This window comes from Alnus glutinosa, chromosome 1, assembly GCF_958979055.1.
Source record: "Alnus glutinosa chromosome 1, dhAlnGlut1.1, whole genome shotgun sequence".
Classification (NCBI taxonomy): domain Eukaryota; kingdom Viridiplantae; phylum Streptophyta; class Magnoliopsida; order Fagales; family Betulaceae; genus Alnus; species Alnus glutinosa.
The window spans coordinates 46,828,466-46,853,535 of record NC_084886.1 but is presented as its reverse complement, the minus strand read 5'-3'; the positions used below and the strand labels follow the sequence as shown (position 1 = coordinate 46,853,535).

The following is a 25,070-nucleotide window of genomic DNA, read 5'->3' as shown; positions in this document are numbered from 1 at the left end:
ATGTGTGGGGTTCATTAGTCTTTTCTTCTACTTTGTAGGTTTTGGAGATAAGTAAATTCAAGTCGATTTGGATTTGAAAAAGAAGACCCAAAGTAGGATTGGTTTGACCGACTTTCATGTTTTATAAAAAGCATGTTTTTCAGCCGGCCCCTTGTTCATGTGTGGAAAAACATGTGTGCATGCATAAGCTGAGAGCACCGCATTTAATTTTTTTTCTTCTTAGTTTTGGAGGACCCAAAATGAGAGAGCAAAGGCAAAGGTGTGAGAGAGCAAAAGGAATGGTGTGAATGAGAAAAAGAAAGAGAGACAGAGGCGCAATCCGTTTCCGGTAAAAAGAAGAGTTTGTATTTTTTTTTCTTTTATATGTACTCTCCTTTTGAGAAATAAACTCTAGCTATTGTGATAGTGAAATTTGGGTGTATCGGGGCTTTGAGTTCTGAGTTATTTTCTCGTTATTATTTTGTACTCTATTTTCATAGTGAATTTCTTTGTGATTGCTTCCGCCAGTGGACGTGTCATTTGGCCAAATGGGTAGCTCAACCACCTGTTGACGGTTTTTTTTTCTTGTTTATTTTTATGCTTTTGTACTTTTTATATTTTTATTATTTTTAATTGTGGGCGACACTTGTTATAATATTATTGGTTCTGACATAGCATTCGACAATTTTCGTCTAAAAATTGGATGGAAGTTGGATGCATAGACTTATTTGATTTTTTTGCTTGCCACAAAGAGTTCTCAACAACTTTAATTTTATACAGCAATGAATTAATTCAAAACCGGCCGGTGTAACTACGTGAACTGATTTTGCAATTATTCATTTTTTGGATCTATGATTGATAGTGTAAAAAAAGACCCACCTTTGAATTTCTTAGATCTAGCTTGCTTAGAAAAAGAAAAATTGAAAAAAATAAAGAGATCATCATAGTTGTTAACCATGAACATCCTTGCCAAGCAGAAGAGATACAATTAATGGTATAAGTCTTCACATGAAATCTTAGTCGGAATATATTATGTATGTGTTTGATAAAGATAAGGGGTTTCAAAATTAGAAGCAAGGCAAAGGCAGGCACCAATTGAAGAAGTATGGTAAAGGGTACCTGTCAAGAAAGTGCCTTTAACTAAGAGAGAACCATGAAAACCCATGAAATTGATGGGTTTGGTCATGTGAATAAAGCAATGGTGGCCTGCCCAATCTCTGGTTTCTATCTGCAAGCATATAGATGGATGGTGGAGGAGGTTGATTTAATTTTCTTTGTGCTATGGTCCCCTTGGGTTCAATCAAAATCCATAGGGGTCTCTCACACCAATATAGTCTAGTACTCTCTCAACTGTCTAGTGAGTAGTGCCCATCCTTACGAAAGGATGTGCCACTACAATCCCATCCCCCCAACTATTTGAAGCCGACCCACTAACTTTATTCCTAAAGTTTACACCTATTTGACCCTCAAGCCTGCACATTCCTTTCGTGGCCCTTCTTCTCTCATCTGTTTTCTCCACTGGCACTGGGAGAGATCTCAGATCTGTATATGTACTCGTTTTCATCCACATTTTATGTATACAGAATATGCAAGAATCATGTTTACAGGTGTGAAAGTTGAGACATTTGATTCAGTTTTGTAGTGAAGCAAGATGCTTGCCATAATTTCTTTGTATTATGAAAAGACAGGCTATTGGATGATCATGGAGAGTGGGTCTATGCAACTCCATAAATTTCAAAGATGCTTTATTTTGCAATTGATTATTGCTCAAGTGGAAGCTTAAGTCAGCCTTTCAAGTACCCTCTACTCTATGTCCATTCCTTGTTTGGCCAAAGCGGTTGATCAAGTTGATTTTGGACTGAATATCGGGAAGATTCATAACTGCACATGCATTCAGTTCTGCTGAACTATTTGTTCACTGGCCCCAATCACTTTCTTCTAGTAACTTTAACAATAATTCTCCTATTTGAAAACTTCTAGTAAGGATATCTCTTGAAGACTTGAACGTAAAAATTTACTTGTGAACTTTTTTTTGAAGGGAATTTACTTGTGAACTTAATTGCCATTCATCGACCTTTGTACTCAACTCTCAGCCATCACTCTTTGGCCGCCACAAGGAGGAGGACATGAATTCTACTTACAAGAGGATGTTTTTGGGTTGGGTGAGATGGCTTCGGGCTCGTTTTTGGATCCTTATATATAGTTTTTAGGTGGTATATATATATATATTAAAGTATATTTAAATATTTTATAACGTTTGATATGTTGAGTTATTTTATTTTTAAAAGAAACATTAAAAAACAAAAAATAAAAATAAAAAGTAAAAAGTAAAAAGTAAAAAGCAAAAGGCAATCTTATAACCAGTATCAATTTGTTGTCTTTGTGACGTGAGTGTGATTTGACATCAAAGTCATGGGCATTGGGCGCCATTTCTTTTCTATATTGATTGCCATTCTGCTACTGCATGTTAGCGGACTTTCTCCTTTATGAAGAGCGAAAAAAGCAGCCGCTCGGGTTAAAAAAATCTAAAGAAAAAAAAAATTGATAGCTTCCAGTCGCGCACCTTGCGCGTATTTTTCTCGATTTGTAGGCTTGTAGCCCTGTGCATGGCGGAGGAGGGAAAGGGAAGGAGGAGTCGAAGAAAGCAAACGACCTTTTTGACCTAGTATTTAAAATTTTATTAAACTAGGTTAGGTAGAACTATCCTGTTTATTTTGGTTAACCACCCTAAAAATAAATAAATAAATTCCTTCACGCTCTTATAAATCCCACGTGAATTTGTTAAAATATATTTACAGTCAAACTCAAAAGATGCATGTCATGGCAACTAAAACCATGGTACTACTTTCTTTTCTTTCTTTTTTTTTTTCTTTTTTTTTTTCTTTTTTTAAGTCACAACCCTTTATTTCTTAGAGTACAAGCATCTTCAGTTTTTTTAAATTCTATTCCCTTTTTTAAATGTAAGAAAAACTCCTAAAAGTTTCATTGAATTAGATTTTCTTTGTTGTTCAACTTGTTTCCTAAAAATACAAAATCAGTTCATGTGGTTAGTCCAAATTGCAAATCGTTCCATGTCGTATCAAAGTAAACTCAAATGACCCTAGGTATACCTATAAATTATATTTATATGTTTTCAACAATAACTAATGTTTTTAAAAAAAATTGTTTATTTATTTTGTGTACATTCTTTAATATTTTTAATTTATTATTGTTTAACTCTGTCATTTAATTTTTCTCCTTATGAACTAAAATCCTGACTTTGCCATTGGCGCCATGCATGGCTTAGAGAATTCAAAGGTTTTTTCTTTTATTATAAATTTATCTTTTGTATGAGTGAAATTAAATTTGGATATATTGGAGCTTTGGATTTTTAATGGTTTTCTTCATACTACGTACTCTATATACCCCATCTTTTGATAGTGATTTTTTTATTTGTTGTCTCTTCTTATAGATATACGTTTGTTAAGACGAACAATGCACTCAAATCTTGGTATCATATGTGATTGAGAATCAAACTAGAAATAAAATTAAGTGATACAGAATGGACAACAACATAGAATTTTGTTGTGGTGACTTTAATAAATTTTGCAGCATCGCAAACACCGTACAGGTAGTCAAACTCCACAACATAATGGATTGTTCGTTTTTCTATTTGTTTATCTACGTGGATAACATGCTTATTAATACTAAAATCATGTTAGATATTAAAAAATTGAAATCTTAGTTGGGTGATGAAGTTGAAATGAAGGATTTGAGTATTGCAAAGAAAATCTTTGGGATTGATATTCATAGGGATAGGTGCATACTATGGTTTGCACTTGTCGACATATTTCATAGGCAGTTAGTGTTGTTAGTTATTACATGATCAATCCAAGTGAGGTTCACTGGTAGGCAATAAAATTGATACTTCAGTATTTACGGGGCACTATAGATGTTGGTCGATTTGGTCTATGAGAGAGGCAGTGGTATCGGTTCTAGTATCATTGGATATGTTAATTACGATTATGCTAGTGATTTGGACAATAGAAGATTTCTAACATGTTATGTATTCACTCTCTTGGGGTGTGTCATTGGGAAAGCCAGACAATTGCTTTGTCTACCTCGGAGGCAAAGTACATGGTAGCGGTAGAGGCAATAGTGAAAGAAGAAATTTGACTGAAATGTTTAGTATAACTTAGGGAGTTAGGGTTACAACATAACGTAACTATAGTCTTTTGCAATAGCCAAAGCGCAATACATTTGACTAAAAATCAAATGTATCATAAGAATGACCAAACACATTGATGCGAGATATTATTTTTTTTTTCAGGAGAATGTGATACAAAGTGATATCAAAGTGAAAAAAAATTGCTACGACAAAAAATCTAGTGAACATGTTGACTAAACCAGTTCTAGCTAGTTCTCAATTTCATACATTAACTTGACTTAATTGGTATTTGCTTGTAATTATCCTTAGGGTGTCAATGTATCATGAAGAGATTTACTTGGGAACTTAATGGAATTCAAAGTCAACTCGCATGGAGATTTAAGACTTGAGTGTAACTTAACATCAAGTGGAAGGTGAAGGCAAGTGGAAGGATATTTCATGATAGCAATTATTTTTTTATTTTTTGGTAAGAAAAAAAAATGAGAAGATAAAGGCAAGTGGAAGGTGCCCTCGAGCTGGGACACAGAGAGGGGAAGGTGAAGATGTCATTGGAGGCGGTCTACTTAGTAAATTGTGTTGCAAAGTTTGAATTTTGGAGACAGACAAAAAACGGTTGTGGCAGGAAGAGTGGGGATGTCTTGAATGAAGGGTGCAATATGATGTTGTGTGGGCATTTAACTATCCAAGCATAGATTGTTGCATTTTTAATTAAGAAATTCATTACTCATGGCTGCATCAAAATTGAGTTTGTAGAAATAGGCTCCTTGAGGAGGATAGGATATATGTCCATTAGTCTTGTACGTTGACCATGCTTCATGATGTTTCCTATACATCTTATTTGCTTGGTCAACCAAATAAAGGACATATGCATGGAGTACGTAGTTTGTTCAAGTACAACTTTGTTCCTCGTACGTCCGATTATGTATATTCCAATGGCTTCTAGTAGTAGAAAAGAGTGAGATTCATCATGCATGATCAATATTTTAGGGATGGAGAAGGGTTACAGATATTCTTCTTGACCCAATTCGAGGCCCTGGAGAAGTGAGAGTCGAGAAAGAAATGTTCCTGTGGGTTTATTGTCTAATAATTACTTCATAAACTCGATAAGCAATTGCGTTGTCCTTAAAGAAATGAATGAATATGGCTAGTTTGATTTTAACGTGAAGGATTTTTCAGATGAGCGAATTTAGTAAACTACTCGGGTCTTTATTTGAATTTAGTAAACAATTAATAACTTTGCTGCTTAGTGGATTTTGTCTTAGGTTATACCATCCATCATCTCTAGGTTGGGATTCCAAATTTGTGATTTTTTTTCTTCACAATAATAATAATAATAAATTCATATATGTTGCTCCTGCCGGCCAGAAACCGCCTGAACCAGCCAATCGGCGTCCACCACCCAACATCACCAACCGCCGGCCACTACCACCATTGTAGTTAAAAAAAATTGGTCATTCTTTCTCTTTTTCTCTCTCGTGTCTTTCCTTTGATGAACGGGGAAAAAGGAAAGCCAAAAAGCTAGCAAAAGACACAAACAAAAACGTCATCGGCTCGGAAAGCAATGGCCCCAAAACAAATAGGTTAAAGCAGACCATCTTTAACTCCAATGGTGTCATGTTGGGTAGATGGGCCAACTTGCCTGGTTTTATATTAGAAATTTTCCACGCAAAGGCAGTAAGAAAGCTGTTAGTTCTTGCATTAATAATTTGATATTAAGATTCTAACAAGTGTACGTTGGTTAGTATAATCGGTGATCCAAACCAAAGTTTTATACATCCACTGCACCTCCAACTCTACCTTTTCACTTTTGCATGCGTATTTTTGCATCACCTTTCAGCCATTTAGTCCCATTAACATAACCAATTATAAACGAACACAAATTTCCTTTCTTAACGTCTCGTGTTGGATTCAAGTCGTGTTGATACATTGATATAAGAGTATAAAATTATACATGTCAACTCTAACTCAATTCATTTAATTAAATAAGTCAGACCTTACAACCATAATCTGTTAATTTTATGATTGAGTTCATGTCAAATTTACAGGTCGTGTCAAAAATTATCAGTTCTACTTTCCTTGTAAATATGGTAATTTCATAACATCAACTTTCTACTAACGTCTCCTTAACTTGTGATCCTTCCATATTTTTTCATTATGTGAAATTTAGATGAATTTTGTATAGCGCCATGGCAGCCCATAGCACCACCCAAAAATTTGTGGTGGAATCTTTAGTTTCTGCATATCTTCATGCTGTGAGTTTTAGTAGGGAAATAGATTTTTTTGAGATTATTTTAGAAGGAGATGCATTGCAGATTGCAAAGGAGATCAAATATGAAAGCCCAAATCTGAGTAGTTTCGGCCATTTTGTGGAAAGCACAAAACAAGAATTGTATTCTTTACGTTCATATAATGTTGTACAATTTAAGAAAGATGCAAATTCAACAACTCATGGTTTAGCCAAAAAGACTATCACCTATGTCATAGATTCAATCTAAATGGAAGACATTCCTCCAAGTATCTATGGCATTGTTTGTAAGGAACTTTCTGTTCCTATTTTGTGATCTTTTGTGATCTTTAGATCTACTATGAAAAAAAAAAAAATGAAGAGTTGAACTTTAACAAAATCTTGATTAATAATAGATTGAATTCTTCTTTCTTTCTTTTCTTTTCTTGTTTTTTTCCTTTTTTTTTTTGGTGGGGGGGGGGGGGGGGTTATAAAATTCCTTCAGACAGCGGATTTTCTCTGGCGCCCATTTCTCTTTCGAAAAGGCCTCTAGACTTAAAAGTAGTACAATGGGCCAACTCTGGCCTGCCAGCTTTCATCACTAAAGCATCACTAAAGCCCAACTCTAGAATTGCGAGCTTGCTGCTTAAAAAACATTGTTAATGGACAAAGTTTTTGATTTTCTTTAAATTAAGTAGGGGGATTTTTTTTTTATTATTATTAAATTCAAATGTATTCAAAATATATATGTATTTTTAATAGAGCACCTAATTCTCACATAAAAATTAGCTTTGTGGCCATGTTAGAAAGTTACAAAGCATATATTTTTTTATTAATACTATTAATTAAAAAAAACACGTGAAAAATACATGCTATTTAAAAAAAAAATACGTTTCTCACGTGCTAAGGGACACTTGACAATTTATTAGACTGGTTTGTAACTAATTTTTGTTTTTTTTTTTTTTAAATGCACGTGATTCTCACGTATATTTTAAACGTATGTCAGTTTAATAAATTGAATTATAAAAAATTCGTTCCGACCGGTTTAAAGAAAAACAACTTTGTCCTTGACTCCCACCAATGCAAAATGTGATTGTTTGGATTATTGTTCCCCTCTTTTCTTTGTTCGTTGCATTCTAAAGTGAAGGGGGTGCATGCCACTCTTTTTTTTTTTTCTTGGCCTGTCACTTTTGAATTATTCCCCATTCGTAAATGGCAAAATGCTGTCACTTTTCTGATTGACACAAGATGAGAGCGCACCAAAATTCTTTTGAAAGTTGTTTGCTATACGGAAATGACAATATGCCATCACTTTTCTGATCCACAAAAGATGACAGTGAACCAAAATTCTTTTGAAAGTTCTTACGAAACTTAATTTATTTTGGGAATATATATATATATATATATATATTTTTTGGTTTAAAAAAATATTCCGATGTGACACACAAATAGAACCGTTTTTTGTATTTTGTGTTTAAAATTGTTATTATATTTATATTTTTTTAATTAAGAGTGAAATGTCTCGTTATCTTATTGGCGTTGATATGGCACTTTAACGAAATTTGTCAAAAATTTTAACGGAATTCGACTCTAAGGAGCAATTTATAAATTAGGCCAATCACATGGATTTTTGGATTTATTTTGATACTACATAGAGCGGTTTGTTATTTAAGCCAACTACAAAGATTAATAGTGCAATGTTTTTCTTGACAGAAGATGACATGGAACCAAAATTCTTTTGAAAGTTCTTAGAAACTTATCTTGGGAATATATATATATATAACACAAGTAGAGCCGTTTTTGTATTTTGTGTTTATTTTTTATTTGTTTTTTAAAAAAAAATTGAGAACAGAAGAAAAAGGACAAAAAAAAATAAAAACAAAACAAAACAAAAAAAGACATAGCTTTTGCCCAATGAAAAGAACAAAAGGGTTGGAAAAGAATAAGCCTCACGTGGGTTTGTTTGGGTATAAAATCAGAAAATATTTTTAAGAAAATTATTTTTCTAAGAAAATATTTTTCGCTGAAAACAATTTTCAGTGTTTGGCACATATGAAAAATTACATATGTTTTATATATATATATTTTTTCATTCAATCATATTAACCTATAAAATCAATTTTTATTCACAACATAAAAAATATTGATATAAATTTTTTTTTAAAAAAAAATCAATCTAATAATTTGAGCTATAGCGAAGGCATGTTGGTGGTACGATGACGGTCCGATAGTGGCCTAGCGGTAGTTTGACTATGGTCTAGTAGTTTGAAAAGGATAAACTTAAACTCGAAAAATGATTTTACGAAATTTAAATATGTAAATCATTTATCGAAACTAAAGAAGTTTTTTTGCTCAAACCAAAAATGTTTTTCGGTTTGACTATTATTTTCAAGAAAAATGATACACTTACATCTCTTACACATTTTTTTATACATATCCATACAATCAAATTTTAAATCCTCTATTGAATTTATGGTATATTTGAAAATGAAATGTATTGAAGGTGTGTAAGAGATGTAGGAATATCATTTATTTATTTTCGGTCATATCAAACGTCAAAAAATATGAAAAATATTTTCTAAAAAATATTTTACGCTAAAACAAACGGAGCATTAATAAAGAAAAATCATGGTTACCCAAAAAGAGAACACTTGTATTGTTGGACTCATAGGAGTCATATGTAATTCTGTAGTTCACAGCCATTCGGAGCAACTGTTTGGTAATGATCAAGACAATAAACTTAGCTTAGGATCTGGTTAATTGGTTAATTATTTATTAATTTAACGGAAAGGTTGGATAAAATGAAAAGGACCCATAAAAGTTGTAGAGAGATCACATTCTATGCTTGATTAGTTATAAAATCAACTAATATATTAGAGAATTAAGTACTACGAATCTCCTATTTTCACCGAGGAACACTAAAAAGGGAAATAGGGGGCCCGTCTTCCTCATATAAAAATTTATTTGAACTGAAAAAGATAGATACTGGCCAGGCCTTTATTAATTATAAGTGTGTATATATATATATAGTCCGATCCGTTGGTCGGAGAGACAATATTCCATTGGAATGGTTCAATTTTTGTACAGTACCTGCAACAAGCAAAACGAGGATCATTTCTTCCGATCCTACCCCAAATAATTAATTAATTAATTAATTATAGTAAAAATTACTGGTGTACGGCTCTTCAGTAGTTGTTCACAAGACTCACCTTAAATTTAAAAAAAGATGGATTTATTTTATTTTATTTATCCTTACTACTTATTTAGCCAAGTTCAAGTAAAAATTTACCCCAGTCGACGAACAAAAGAACACTCCTGGCCTGCTCTTTGACATGTACGTCTTAGCAAGCAAAAAAAAATATTAAAATGGCATATTAATTTATTATTATTATTGTATATAAAAATCTGTCCATTTCATTGCAATTGCAATGCTTCTCCTGAAAACCTCCCTAGCTCATTCACCCATTTTGTTCTTATCGATCTGCAGTCAAGCATCAGCATGTGAGTGGAAAACATTAGAGTCAAACAAATTAGGTCGAAATCTTATATTATCTAATAATTAACTTATAGTAGTCAATTTATTAAAGTCAAGTACGTCTATAAAATCTTCTTAAATGACCAAAAAAGATACACTATTGTTGTTAATTATTAAAGTCGATCAGCTCTAAACATTAATATAATACGCACCAATTATATAGTTGTATTCAACGTTGTTCTTTTATTCCTCAGCTTGACTGGCAGTCTACGTTGGCCGAATTAAGCTTGTAGCAAGTGGAGTTCCAAGAGCAAGATGGCTGTCTTGTGTGTAAGATATTATCTTCATATATAGCCTATATGCTACATAAGGAAGTATTTATTAATAATTTAATAAATAAATAGTATATACGGTATTACGGTTAGGTAATTTAATTAATTAAATTACCGTAATGGAATCGATTAATTGATTTAAAATCAATTAATAATATTGTTTCCTTGATGGGAGGAACAATACGGTATTTACCATATTTGAGGGTCCCTGACCTAACCTATAAATTAATAGCATGTGTACACCATCAGTACGGCAATACAGTCATAGGCATTGGTTAGAAGATCCCTTAGATAATCTTTTCTTGTTCTTCAGATGGATCGTGAAAACGCTTGAGTAAATATGGCTAGAAGTAAGCCTGAATCCTGTATTATTTGTTTTTCGCTGCGCATGTTAGTTTAAACAATATGTTGAATATTTCTAACATGTGGTATCAGAGCCAGCCTTTGTGCTATTTTGCTTAGCGTATAATTTTACTATGCGTTATCAATATTGAATCAAGTATTTTTTATTTGTTATTAATATTGAATCAAGTATATTCTATTTGGTATTGTTCACTTCTGTTTGTCAATATTGTTTAAGCAATATTCCGTCTTTTGTGACATGATAGAAACACATTATTGGGCTGTGATATTTACTGTTTTTTACTGTAAAAGAAAATTATTGTTTTGCCCCTGCCTGGAAACCAAGCTGAGACCCCCTCTGGTTTGCCATTCGGGTGCTCCTACAGAAAAAGCGGCGACCCTTGGGTCGCTGTTCCAGTACCTCAAGCAACGGCCGAAAGGCCGTTGCTTCTGGGGTAAACGGCGACCTTTGGGTCGCCGTTACAGCATTCTGGCCGCTGCTTCTGCAGTGTTTGGGTCGCCGTTCCCGTCGTCTCAGTCAGCAGCGGCCTTTTGGCCGCTGCTTCTCCAGTACACAGCGGCCCACAAGGGTCGCCGTGGTCGTCAAAGCGGCGGCCTCTCTTGGCCGCCGCATAAGGGGCGGCAAAAAGGGGTGGCGGCGGGGCATCAATGGGGGCGACGGCTGGGTTATTTTTCAGCCTTTAGGGTTTTTTCAACCCATCTAGAAAAGGACGGGTCGGGTTGGGTGTTAATCGGGTAGGGTTTAAAACCCAACCCGACATCAAGAATCCAAAACCCAACCTGACATCAAGTGGGCTGACCCGTATCCAGAACTGGGCCTATTCAGTAATAATAATAATAATAATAATTAAAAAAAAAAAAAAAAAAAAACTGAGGCCTTATGGGGTTTAGAGCATGGGTTCACTAAGTGTAAAGGGCCTAAGGCCACATCCTGAACCATTGGGCTATATGCTTATTGTGCTTTTTTAATGCAATTTTATTTAGCTTGAGGTTTAAATTATTGTGTATTGAAATAATTGTTTTTTATTTAATACATAATTGTATATTTGCCTTTTATATAAATTGTTTGATGCCTAGACCTAAGGTATAATTAGCAAAACCTAATATGTTGGAGTGGGTTTATGGCACTATCTAAGAATGCAATGTCGGGGAAAGTTTTGGTAAGGAAAGTATTGGGATTTAAGTGTGTCCGGGTGACCCCCCTCACTTTTCTGGGAGCTTATCTGCTTGCACCTTGGAGAATGCTATTTACCTCATTTACATGAGGGTTTGTCTTCTTCCTAGGGTCATTTGTGGGCATCTATAAAGTTGTAAGATGTTAATGAAGTTGCAATTATTATGATAATTTTGGAAGAGCCAAAGCATCTCAATTTTGAATAATAATTGCATCAAGATTAAATATATGAACTTCATATGGAAAAATTAACATCGTGATGTAATTAATTCATAAACTTAATCATTTATCCCCAAAGGGAAGTTTTTATTTTTATGACTTAATTAGAATAAGATAATAAATTTAGTATTAAAAGTAAAAATTATCTCGGTTGCCCAAAGGTACGGGGAATTTTTATTTATTAATATTTAAATTTATTGGTCTTATTAATAAGGAGTAAATTTCATGCGTGATGCAACCTTTGCCCAAAGGTATGTTGAAATTTACTATTTAAATTAGCATTGGCTGATTTAAATTAAAGTCACTTCATAGCACTTAAGTAGTTTTGTTTTTCCTTGGTTCTTGCAGCTATACCTGCTAGATTATTTGATGGTACTTTTCATGTTCCAAAACTTAATGGCAATAATTTTACTGAATGGAAAGAGAACTTGCTCTTTACATTAGGGTGTTTGGAATTAGACATGGCACTCTGGACGGATGAACCACCTGCTTTAACTGCTACCAGTACTGCACTAGAGATGGCTAAACATGAAAGATGGGAGCGATCCAATCGCCTCAGCTTAATGTTTATGCAATCTCACATTGCCAAAAGGCATTAGGGGTTCTATCTCTGAATGTTCTAAGGCTAAGGATTTTTTGAAAGCCGTTGAAGCACAGTTTGTGAGTTCAACTAAAGCCATGACCAGCACTCTAATGAAGAGACTATCAAGTCAAGCCTTCGATAGTTCCAAAAGTGTGCGTGAGCACATCATGGAAATGAGGGATATAGCAGCTCAATTAAAGTCCACTGAGGTTGAGATTTCCGAATCCTTCTTGGTCCATTTGGTTCTCAACTCTCTTCCTCCTCAGTATGGTCCCTTTAAGATCTCATACAACACACATAAGGATAACTGGTCGATTAATGAACTTTTGACCATGTGTGTTCAAGAGGAAGAGAGGTTGAAACACGAGAAACCAGAAAGTGCTCACTTGGTTGCTCGTGCTAAAGCAAAGACTAAGAAAGGCAAGGTTGCCCACCACTCCAAAAAAAGGAAACAAGGTGTCATTCAAAGGCAATAAGGATGCTTGTTTCTTTTGCAAGAATGAGGGGCACATGAAGAGAGAATGCCAGAAATATATTAAATGGCTGGAAAAGAAAGGTAATCTCATCTCTTTTGTATGTCATGAATCTTTTTTTGTTGAGGCTCATTGCAATACATGGTGGATTGATTCTGGTTCTACAATCCACATTGTGAATACATTGCAGGGATTTCTCAAAACAAGGAAGCCGATAAGAAGTGAGCAATGTGTTTACTCGGGAAATAAATTGTTCTCACCGGTCGTAGCAGTTGGAACTTATAGACTTATTTTGAAAACTAGATATGTACTAGACCTTGAGAATGTTTTTTATATTCCATCATTTTCTAGAAATTTAATTTCTATTTCAAAACTTGATGTATTTGGATATGGTTTTTGGTTTATTAACTCAACTTTCAGTATTTTTAGAAATAATAATTTTGTTGGTGGTGGAATAAAAATTGATGGTCTATTTAAACTTTCTTTAGATCCCAACTTTGAGAACAGTTATTTATCGTTGCATACTGATATTGGCATAAAGAGAAGCCTTGTAGATGATAACTCCGCTTGACTATGGCACAGGAGATTGTGACATATCTCCATAGAGAGAATCAAAAGATTAGTAAGTGATGAAGTTTTACAAACTCTTAACTTTACTAATTTTGGTACTTGTGTGGATTGCATAAAAGGAAAGCAAACCAACAAGACCATTAAAGGTGCCAGAAGGAGTTCTGAGATTCTTGAAATCGTGCACACAGATATCTGTGGACCTTTTTCTACTCCCTGCCTCAATGGTCAAAGATATTTCATATATTTTATTGATGACCATACGCGATATATGTATCTTTACTTCCTAATTGACAAGGCTGAAGCGCTAAATGCCTTCAAAACCTATAAGGTGGAAGTGGAGAAACAAAAGGAAAAGAAAATCAAGATCGTGAGATCTGATAGAGGTGGAGAGTACTACGGTAGGTACACAGAAAAGGGATAAATGATCGGTCCATTTGCGCAATTCCTTCAAGAAGAATGTATTGTTGCTCAATACACAATGTCTGGCACACCACAACAAAATGGTGTAGCAGAAAGAAGGAATCGCACACTTATGGACATGGTCAAGAGCATGCTTAGTAATTCTGAATTACCTTTGTTTTTGTGGAGTGAAGCCTTAAAAACTGCTGTGTATATATTAAACCGGGTTCCATCCAAGGTTGTCCCCAAGACACCTCATAATTTTTGTTCTTAGTTCTTGAGAAGTGCTTGAGCAACAATGGCCGGAAGTATGCCTAAAACTGTTCTATTTTATTTCCGCTACGCATGTGAGGTTAAAATAATTTGTATTTAATTATTTCTAACATTATGCAGATTAGTTCTTAGCTCTACCGTTTATCATATTTGTCAGGCTAGGAATGCTATTAAATTCTAAGGCCGAATTCTAACGGAGGAGCAGATTCTTCATAGGATCTATTGGAAAGTCCGTTCACGCATTTTAGGCAAGGGAAAGTTCCCTATTACAAGAGTAAATGTTTCATTTTGTCATGTCTGGAATAAAGCAGAATCAGTCTTGTTTTTTTTTTTTTTTTTTTTTTTTTTTTTATCAATAAGTAATAAATGTCTTGTCCTATTATTTTGAGCCACTAACAATACAATAATATCTTTATCAAGAAGCCCCCATTATAAAAATCGAGGAAATTAAATGGTGTTTTTTTTTTTTTTTTTTTTTTTTTTTTTTTTTTTAAAAAAAGACTTAGATTTGTTGTCTTAGGCTTGAACATCTATTGGGTCAGCTCTCACCGTAGCTCCTACAATATTTTGTGTGGTAGTGCAAAAAAAAAAAGGGGGGTCCAAAAATTTATTATTTCCTAATAAAAAAAAATCAATACAAATATTTACGATAATTGGGAGTTCTATGAGTAACGTATAAAAACATACATAATTTTATGTTAGGCATGGTCGAAGGGGACTTATGACAATGACAAAGCCAAGATCCATAAGTGCGATTGTTCCAAACAATTCTTCTTTTGCAAACTTTTGATCCTTTAAAAAGAAAATAATAATAAAAATATATGTATATATATAATAATAATAATAATAATAATAATAATAATAATAAAGAAAATTCTAATTCTTGGTTGTCGGCGCGGTAAGATGGTTGACTACTCCACACAAGAGTGGTTGTACAAAGCCCATGTATAAAACCAATAGTCAAAAGTTTCATTTTTTAGAATAACTTATTAATTTAATAATAATAACAATAATTTATAATTATACTTAAAAGATAAATTAAAATAATAAGTTGCTATAAAATAAAAAGCAGAAAACGTTTTTTTTTTTTGATGAAAAGCAGAAAACATATTGATTCCCATTTCTTATAATGTTTTGAATGGATAAATAAATATTAAATTGAATTCATTTTATATCTTAAATTATTAGAATAAAATTTAAAAAATATAGGAAGAAAGAATATGTGTGTTTGGGAATTGGGTATTTTAATGCGACAAAAAGATTAAAAAAAATCTTAAATATTTTATGTTTTGGATTATTTGTTAGAATAAAAATTAAAGATAAAAGTTAAGATCCATAATCACCCCTCGTTTTGCATTTAATAATCCATTAAAAGGGTCCTGCCAACCACAACTGTATTTTTTACCCCCCTTTATTTTCCAAATCAATACTACCATCGAAAGTTTGAAAAGCTCTCACACCCCACCGCGTAGCGAATCTGGCCACAAACACGTCCCGATTCAATCCTACCCCACGTGCGCAACTATGTCATACGCGTGGGTCCACGGAAAATTTGCTAAAGAGTTTAGGCATTGATCCAAGAGATCAGAAAGTTGCGGCTACGAACAAAACATCGGCAGGTGGCGCCGTGGTGGAGAGCTACAGCCTACACAGTTGCGCTCGCGAGTCACCACCACCTCGTTGACTTCGAACTATCAAACAAAACAAAAAGTTCTAGGAATCGTTGTCCATCACGTTGCTCGATAAATTCAGCTTAAGCTTAATTAGTGCTGATAATCACTCCCCTGACTTACAAAAATAAAATAATAACAGTAATAATTCAAGAGAGAGATGGGTGCATATTTTCTCGGAAAACAAACAGATAGAAGTTTCTATTTTCCCCTATTCTTTTGGTTTGTTATTTTCTGGGGTCTATATTTACTGGGGGAGCTTTTTCCTTTTTATGAGAGAGGTCCAGAGAAAGTAGCATTAAAGTAGCATTAGCAAGAGTTCAAAAGCGATATCGGGTTCATTGCATCTAGACCTGATTCCGGTCTTTTCTCTTAATCTCCATCTTTTCTCGGATTTTCGTGCACATATAAATTCAGAATTGAATTTTGCAGAAAAAAATATAACTTTTCAGAAGCAGGAGGACCATCTAGTGTGGGGAACGAAAAGGTAAGGTGGCAAATGGTAACCGGTTTTGGGCATCACATTTTGTGCCTCACATGGATATTATAATATATAGCTAGTTCTTTTTGCCTTTTTCTCAATTTCTTATTAGTTGTTGTTGCTCTTTTTCTTTTTCTTCGCTACAGAGGATATGGGCTAAAAGTGACAGGGGGCGGGCCTCTTTGTCTTGGGTGTAATCGAATCACCCACTATCAACGGCTTGCATGAGAAGCATATGACAGAAGGTGAGGACGGTAGACTTGATCTTAGCCTTTATTCTCCAGAATTGGCACAAAAGAAGAAAAATATCTCTGGGTTTTGATTCTACACCTTGTAATGAGGGAGAAAAAAGGTTTAGATTGGCTGCATTCTTCCCCTAACTTGTAAAAATTGTTTCTTTTGTGCAATGTAGGTGCTATTTAGACCCAGAACTGAAATGACCCAAAAGTCTCCAAAATGAAAATAACGAAAAATAAAAAATAAAAAAAAATTGAGGGAGGGGTGAAACAAACTTCTTGTACTTACATTTAATGCTTAAAAAATTAAATATTGATTGAATAAATAAAATTATTTATATTTTCCAGTGGATATGGCATGGGGGTAGACCCTTCTAATTGCTAACTACGATCATTGGATGCAAATCAAATTGGCTTTTAAGGTATTCCAAAGGGGGGCATTGAACTTGAATGAGAACTAAGTTTTATCATTTTCAATCCAATTTTGGGAATAGAATATTTTCTATGACACTAAATTAAAGTAAGAGTTCTTGGATGCTGCTTATTTGATGTCAGTGTCAAGCAAAAATAATAATAACTCTAATATCTATGATGTAGCAAGTTTTATTAGATTCTTTCATCAAAAAAAAACAAAGGCGTTGCTTACATTGGCAACTTGACCCCTTCTCTCAAGAAATTTGATGCACATTAGCTTTGTGGCTTGACAGGTTTGTTGTGTCTTGTTGTTTGATTAGCTTGCTTTCTGGTCCATACAAATTCTTAGAAGATTTTCTGTAAAGCAAATTAGCCAATAGGCTACAGTAAGATTCTAACAGGGGTTTATATCAAAATGGGCCCATGTAGAGACATTAGACCTGACCCAATATTTGATTTTTAGGACACTAGTGAGACTCTTAACTTCTCCTGTCAGTCACTGGTTGTGATAGACCGGAATTGCATTTTGCATACACTTTGTTGACTTTCAAATTCTTAAGCAGCTGCACCACTTGAGGGGGTTCTTTCACTTGAAGAACCAAACCTCCTTTCCCTTCTAAATGAAAAAATAAAAAAATAAAAAAAAATAAAAATAAAAAATAAAAAAATAAAAAATCTCTCTCTCTCTCTCTCTATATATATGTATAAAGAAAAGAAGAGGGATTGAGAGATACAGAGGTGGATGTGCTTCTAGTTTTCTCCCTTCTGACATCTGTGTTCGCTAGTCAACACCTTCTCAAGCAACATATTTATTCAATAGGCACTACAATTATGGAAGATATGATTACCTGTTTAAATCTTTCACCAGGTACTAAAAAATTCCATGCGTCGGCTACCTGTGTGAACAATTTTCTTTCCACTTTGCTGCTTATCATGTATATGTCATGTAAGAGATCCGGATTCATTCTCCTAATTGCTTTTTATGGTTCTCTGTTTCAGCTTGAAAAGTTTGACCTGAAATCCTTTAAGAACTTATATAAGCAAGAGCTTCCCAAATTTCTTCCATACCAAGAAGGCTCTACATTTGAAACATTGATTGTCCAAGCCTTCTGCTTTCATCTATTTTCTCTGTTGAGGTCAAATATCCTCAGCTATTACTTGTTACTAACAAGCCTGTCTTGCTATTATCGTAGTTTCAGGTGCAAGAGTTATATGCAATTATATGAATTTAACATATGTTTACTCAGAAAAATGTTAAAGAACCATAAGCCATGTAAGGTGGTCGATTCTTTTACTTTTCAGGCTTTGGAGTTTGAAGGTGTAATTAATGCATTTTGCATGTAAAAGAAACTATATTACATGTAGTTTAGTGCAGCACTCTTAAGCTTTTCCTCCATAACTTTTGTTCTCATTTAGGTTGTCATTTTGATGTTTCTGGTCATGATCTTTCTATGCTTTTCCTTCACTACAGGCGAACTAACTGTCTATGCCTTCAATGGATCATTCAACTGATGAGAAACTTGAAACAAAAGAGATGGATATCCGAAGTCTGTCATCCTCGCGCCATCAGGCACAGAATACACTACACATTCACAAGGTGGGAGTTCCTCCGAAGCAAAACCTCTTCAAGGAATTCAAATCTACTGTGAAAGAAACACTCTTTTCCGATGATCCTTTACGTCCCTTTAAGGATCAACCTGGGTCTCGAAAGTTCATTCTAGGCATGCAGACCATTTTCCCCATACTCGAGTGGGGGAGGAGCTACAACCTAACTAAATTTAGAGGGGATCTTATTGCAGGACTCACAATTGCAAGCCTCTGCATTCCTCAGGTAAATTTGCTGCCTATATATAATTTGGAAAAAGAAACAGAAAATCCGTAAGATTTACCCCGTTTGTGCAGTTCTAATAATTCATTTGACTGCTAAAATAGGACATTGGGTACGCAAATCTTGCAAATTTGGCCCCACAGTATGGACTGTGTAAGTTTCTGTACTACCTATGAACACAATGTGTCTCCTATAACTGCTCTCCTAGGATTTGTGATTAGGCTTCTCTGTGTTGTGTTTTCTCTAAATCTTAACAGATTCCAGCTTCGTCCCACCATTGATTTATGCCTTCATGGGTAGTTCAAGAGATATAGCCATAGGACCTGTGGCAGTGGTATCTCTGTTGCTGGGGACCCTTCTTCAGAATGAGATCGACCACGCAACAAATGCAAAAGATTATCGGCGGCTTGCATTCACAGCAACTTTTTTTGCAGGAATCACTCAAGCCACCCTAGGCTTTTTAAGGTAATTAAATACCATATCTTAACAAGTCACAAAGAGAGTTTTTGTCTTAAATAAGTATTATTGCATTGCATGCATGCTTCTTTTCAGCCTTTTGAAGGCTTCTTGCCAATCTGTGCACTATGATTATATATGATGGATTTGGTTTTTTCAGGTTGGGGTTCTTGATTGACTTCTTATCTCATGCTGCCATTGTCGGTTTTATGGGTGGAGCTGCCATCACGATTGCCCTGCAACAGCTTAAGGGTTTTCTTGGCATACAAAAGTTCACAAGGAAATCTGATATTATCTCTGTAATGAAATCAGTATGGGGCTCAGCCAATCATGGAGTAAGATCTCTCTTTTCTCTGTCTCCCTCAGTTTTTTTTTTGGTTCCCGTATCCCATGTTCGAAAAAGGATCTACAATAACCAATAAGTCCAAAGTAAAAACAAACTTCAAGCCCAGGTACTGAATCTTATATCACACATTTTGCAGTGGAACTGGCAGACTATACTTATTGGAGCGACCTTTTTAAGTTTTCTTCTATTTGCTAAATACATAGTAAGTACTCCCAATTCTAATGCTATTTACCTAAAATGTTGGAGGCTTGCGAGTTATTTTCTGATTCTGACATATTTTGGGGAGCAGGGAAAAAGGAACAGGAAGTTCTTCTGGGTGCCTGCAATTGCTCCATTGATATCTGTTATTCTGTCCACCGTTTTTGTGTACATAACCCGTGCAGACAAGAAAGGCGTTGAAATTGTAAGCTCTTTCTTCATTCTTCTCCTCTAGTTTTTAAGGACAAATAGTTGTAGCCATAGGAATTCTACTGGCCGTGCAATGACACTAACAAGTTCTATTGATATGTGAAGGTGAAACATATAGAGAAAGGAATTAATCCCCCATCGTTGAATGAAATATATTTCAGTGGTAAATATCTTGGGAAAGGTTTTAGGATCGGTGTCGTGGCTGGTATGATAGCACTGACGGTGAGCCATAGCACAACCCGTCTCCTCTCAACAAGAGATTTGATCATTCATTCTTGTATTTGAGCTAATTTTTCGTGTCTTTCTCCTGCTGGGGCAATTCTATCAGGAAGCCACAGCAATTGGTAGAACATTTGCTGCCATGAAGGACTATCAACTTGATGGAAACAAAGAAATGGTGGCACTAGGAGCAATGAATATTGTTGGTTCGATGACTTCCTGCTATGTGGCGACAGGTGAGATGGAAGCACAAACTAAGTCGTGTAAAACTAGCTATTTCCAAATGATGATGCTTGTTAAATGATGGGAAAAAAGATTCATGTCTGAAAAGAGTTAATTCGCTTTGTCTTCATAACCACAAAATAATATGTAGCTATCCTTCAAAGCATTGGTTAATTTATATGCATAAAACTGTGCAAAATAAATAAATAAATAAAGAATTTTAACAACCAGATGATTGAATGTGATGCCCTGACACATGGAACCTCTAATGACTGATGGGCAGAAGTACATGCACATGACTAAGTAGCATGGAAATGATTTCTATTCTCCTATGACTGATTATATCTCCATGTTACTTGCAGGTTCATTCTCTCGGTCAGCTGTGAATTACATGGCAGGCTGCCAAACTGCTTTTTCTAACATTGTGATGTCCTGCGTTGTATTCCTAACCTTGGAATTCATCACACCACTGTTTAAGTACACACCAAAAGCCATTCTTTCTGCCATCATCATATCCGCTGTGATCAACCTAGTCGACTTTCAGGCAGCGATTCTGATATGGAAGATTGATAAATTTGATTTTGTAGCTTGTTTTGGAGCCTTCTTTGGTGTAATTTTTGTCTCTGTTGAGATAGGCCTCTTAATTGCAGTAAGAATTACAATGTCTACCTAAATTCATTAATGTAGAATTAATGTGATTAGTCTTAAGCGACTTAAATCTTCTTCACTGTGGGTTGTGGCAGGTCTCAATATCCTTTGCTAAAATCCTCTTACAAGTTACCAGGCCAAGGACTGCAACTCTAGGGAAGATACCTGGGACATCTGTGTACAGAAACATCCAACAATATCCAGAAGCAAATAAAGTTCCAGGCGTTCTGATTGTGAGAGTGGATTCTGCAATTTACTTTTCCAACTCCAATTACATTAAAGAGAGGTAGAGACTAGAGATGCTCTTTCTCTTGTGCTAAGTGCATGCCATTCTCCCTCTTAAATATGGAACTCAATCTTATGACTCCATTAATTTGCATCTAGGCAGTTTCCAACAATTACTGAACTTGTAGTGAACATAATAATGCAAGGACTGATATAGCCCTGAAACTGGAAGTAAGTTCAAACAATGAAAAGAATATAGAGGATCGAGAATTGCACATGGAGAAGGTTAAGTGATAGCAGAAAAAGATGAGGAAGACTTTAGGCTTTGAATATTTTTGTTAATGGTTGTTCTGCATTGACTAAAGTTAAAAAATTGAATCTGGAAGTATTGTGATTGAGCTGTTTTTTGTGGCCAATTAGATGTTTTGTACTTAAATTTTGGTATGGTGCATTTTGGGTCCTAATCTTAGTAGTTAGTAACATATAATATATTTTGCCTCCATATGAAGAGAACTAGAGATTTAGAGTAACTATGAAGTTTTTAGAATATGCTGAAAATTGGTAAGACTTCCAGTAGCTTTCATGATGCTCAAATTCCAATTTTATTGCAGGATATTAAGGTGGTTGGCAGATGAGGAAGAACATATAAAAGCAGACTACCTACCAAGAATCCAGTTTTTGATAATTGAGATGTCCCGTAAGCAATTTATTTTATTTTTTTACCAAGACTCTAAACTCAATATGCCTACACATGACTCTAGTTTCATCCACACTAATTTTTAATGTTGTTTTCTGTTAACTGCAGCCGTTACTGACATTGACACTAGTGGCATTCATGCCCTGGAAGAACTATGTGGGAGTCTCCAAAAGAGAAAGATTCAGGTAAACGCATGTTCAATTTTTTTTTTTTTTTTCTTTTCTTTTTGTAATTGAATGAGAAAAAATGGCTACTCTGGGAATGCTTATCCGGGTGGAAGAGAGAATGGGGGATTCTATGGGAATGCTTCTAAAAACAAGATCACCTTTTCCCATATCTTCTACTTAATTAGTAATTAAATTTTGAAAGTGGCAACATCATATTATACTGTTACCTGTCACTCAATTGCCTTACCAGAAGTTTCCATGCCGTTTCACAGCTCATTCTGGCAAATCCTGGGCCAGTGGTGATTGACAAGCTCCATGCTTCCAAATTTGCAAACATGATTGGGGAGGACAAAATCTTCCTCACGGTTGCAGACGCCGTCTCATCCTGTTCTCCGAAGTTGGCTGAAGAAGCCTGACAAAGATGGAATGCTGGTGCATGAGAGAAAGAAATGAGAAGCATAAGTTATATATACCTACAGTGGTTAAGTAGAAGGGGAGAACAGGTCTAATGGTGGATGGTGACGAGGTCATTATAAAAGTGGTTCAAGTGGATTCTCTGTGATCCTAATCCTTGAAAAAAGGAAAAGAAAAGGTGCACAATTGTGCACTCAAAAAGCGATAAGGTTATGTAATTTACAGAAACATCCCATATATCCTTTTTTTTTTTCTGTGTACTAGCGGTTCCATATCTCATACACTGGAGGAATTTTGTTTTCTTCGAGTGGATGAATGCATATCTGATCTTTTTCTTTTCACGAGGCAAAGGAAAGTGTCTAAAATTTTCCTTAATGGTCTTTCTTTTTTGAACATCATAATGGTGCATTTGAAAACTGTACCTGAATAAAAACCTTTACATCCTGTTGTAGGCCAACTTCCATGATTGATCAAACTTTAACATAATATGTATTTTCTTTCTTATTTGTGCCAAGAGACAAGCTTTCGTAACATGCGCCTATATATTCTCTAACAAATCCATAAAGCAATGATCACAAAACCTCTAAGGGACTCTCACAAATGTTACAAAACCGAGTAAATTAAAAGTAAAAGAGAAAATTTTGAAGTACGTAGTTCTGTCTTAAAAAAGAGCTCTTAAGGCTACATATTTATTGTATTCAACTCTTTGTTATTGTTTTACAATGTATGATATTTATAAAGAAGTTAAGGTGTGCATGGTAAATAAGGTAAAGAGAAACAACGAAAAATAGCTTAACATAGAAAATATTTAACAGATCATAAAATTGAATGAGACATTTATAAAACTATGAGCAGGATGGTTGATGATTAGTACTCCAATAATTTCAAAACGCGACCCAAAGACCCACTTTGGCTCGAGAGTCTGGCTAATTAACTCGGTGCATGCAAATTGTTGGGAATAATTTCATTAAAATTGGCCCATCAAAAGAATCATGGGCTGTCAGGTGAATTAGTGTCGGTCCAAGGAGAAGACAGCAGGACTCCCGAAAAGTCCTATATATCCCGAGTGTCATACACCAAGCAGTTATTCCCAGAATACACTACGTGAGGTAAATCCAAATTGGGTCCCAGAATACAAATAACTCGGGACTGAGAGTCAACTTAGTCAGCCAAGGCCCAGGACAAGCATGTCCCGAGAAATCAAGTATCAGTTATCCCAGAAAATCTAGATTAGAACTCTTCTCCAAGTTGTATTGAAGTATGAGTTATAATCCGATTAGCAGTTCTATCCCCGGTAGAATTAGGATAGGACTCCTAGTTCAAGTCCTGTTTGATCAGTAATCCTATTCCCAATAGAATCGGGATAGGTCTCCTAGTCCAATCTGATTCCGAAAAATTCAGTATCATATCAGATTATATATCTACTAAATGATCAAAGTTCAAATAGAACTCTGATTACTCTCTTAGATCAAGAAGTAGTATGAAACCTAATTTAGGTTGATTTCCATTTCTTTGCCTATAAATAGGCTCATACCCCATGTATAAACTTAGACTGAACTCTTGTGCATCGTGCATTATTTTCTCACAGAAGCTAATTTAAGCATCGGATTGAAGAACGTGCAGATATGATCGAATAGCTTTTTTTATCTTTTTTTTTTTTTTTCGAACTTTGACAACCAAGTAATTAATAAGTCAAATAACAGTCCATGCCCCTAGTGGAAACACACCTAACCCAACTAAAACCAAACTTTATTACTTTGATCTTTTAAAGAAATTTATCATCCAGATTTCCATTCTTTTTCATAATTTTCTCGATGAAGTGTTTCTCCTTTGATTAAAGATTTTTGGATGTAGAATAATGTGATTTTATTATTATTATTTTATAGATGAGTAAGAACAAATACCAACAAATAGCCCAAATAGAAAAACGAAAAAAATACAGAATCCAAAATACAAAAGACTAAAAAGAAAATACAATCTTGACAGCAATCTAGCCACAATTTCAGAGGGTCGCGGAGAAGGCAATCGGTGATGTGGGTATCAAATATCAACAATTAAGGAAACCGATCTTAATTTAGTTTTTGCTAGCTTACGAGGGAGTTGGCCGGGGAGATTAATAGGTAGTTGTAAGGAGAGGCCATCTAGGGCGGTGAGGTAAAGAACCACTAAGATCGGATTTTTTTGAGGTCCAGATTTGGATCTAGAATTTCTGTTAGACCAAAAAGACTTTATAAAGGAGAGACAGAAGTGTTGTGATGGAGGAGATCTATAGCATGCCAATGAGATCAACAAAAAAAAAGAAGAAAGAACCGGCGGCACGTGTAACCGACGCACGCCACAATAGCGTGTGGGGTATATGCGCGACGGACGGGGCTGGTGGATGGTTGAGCAGCGGCTGGCGATGGAGCTGGAGGAGGCGTGTGAGTGG

The 25,070-nt window shown here is 35.0% G+C and overlaps 1 protein-coding gene and 1 long non-coding RNA gene across 2 annotated transcripts; one reads left to right on the top strand and one right to left on the bottom strand.

Moving 5' to 3' along the window:
• Positions 1 to 18,498: 18,498 nt before the first annotated feature.
• LOC133853797 (sulfate transporter 1.3-like) lies at positions 18,499 to 23,099 on the top strand. Its single transcript, XM_062289825.1, has 13 exons — positions 18,499 to 18,843; positions 18,945 to 18,993; positions 19,098 to 19,305; positions 19,457 to 19,631; positions 19,779 to 19,844; positions 19,932 to 20,045; positions 20,156 to 20,272; positions 20,379 to 20,505; positions 20,854 to 21,140; positions 21,235 to 21,425; positions 21,976 to 22,061; positions 22,170 to 22,246; positions 22,501 to 23,099. The coding sequence occupies exons 1-13, from the start codon at positions 18,499 to 18,501 to the stop codon at positions 22,642 to 22,644; spliced, it is 1,986 nt and encodes a 661-aa protein (XP_062145809.1). The 3' UTR covers positions 22,645 to 23,099.
• Positions 20,724 to 22,616, bottom strand: LOC133853804 (uncharacterized). The gene is made up of 2 exons (XR_009896744.1): positions 22,476 to 22,616; positions 20,724 to 21,589 (listed from the first exon to the last, which is right to left on the bottom strand). It is a non-coding gene; the product is annotated as an uncharacterized LOC133853804 (long non-coding RNA).
• Positions 23,100 to 25,070: the final 1,971 nt, after the last annotated feature.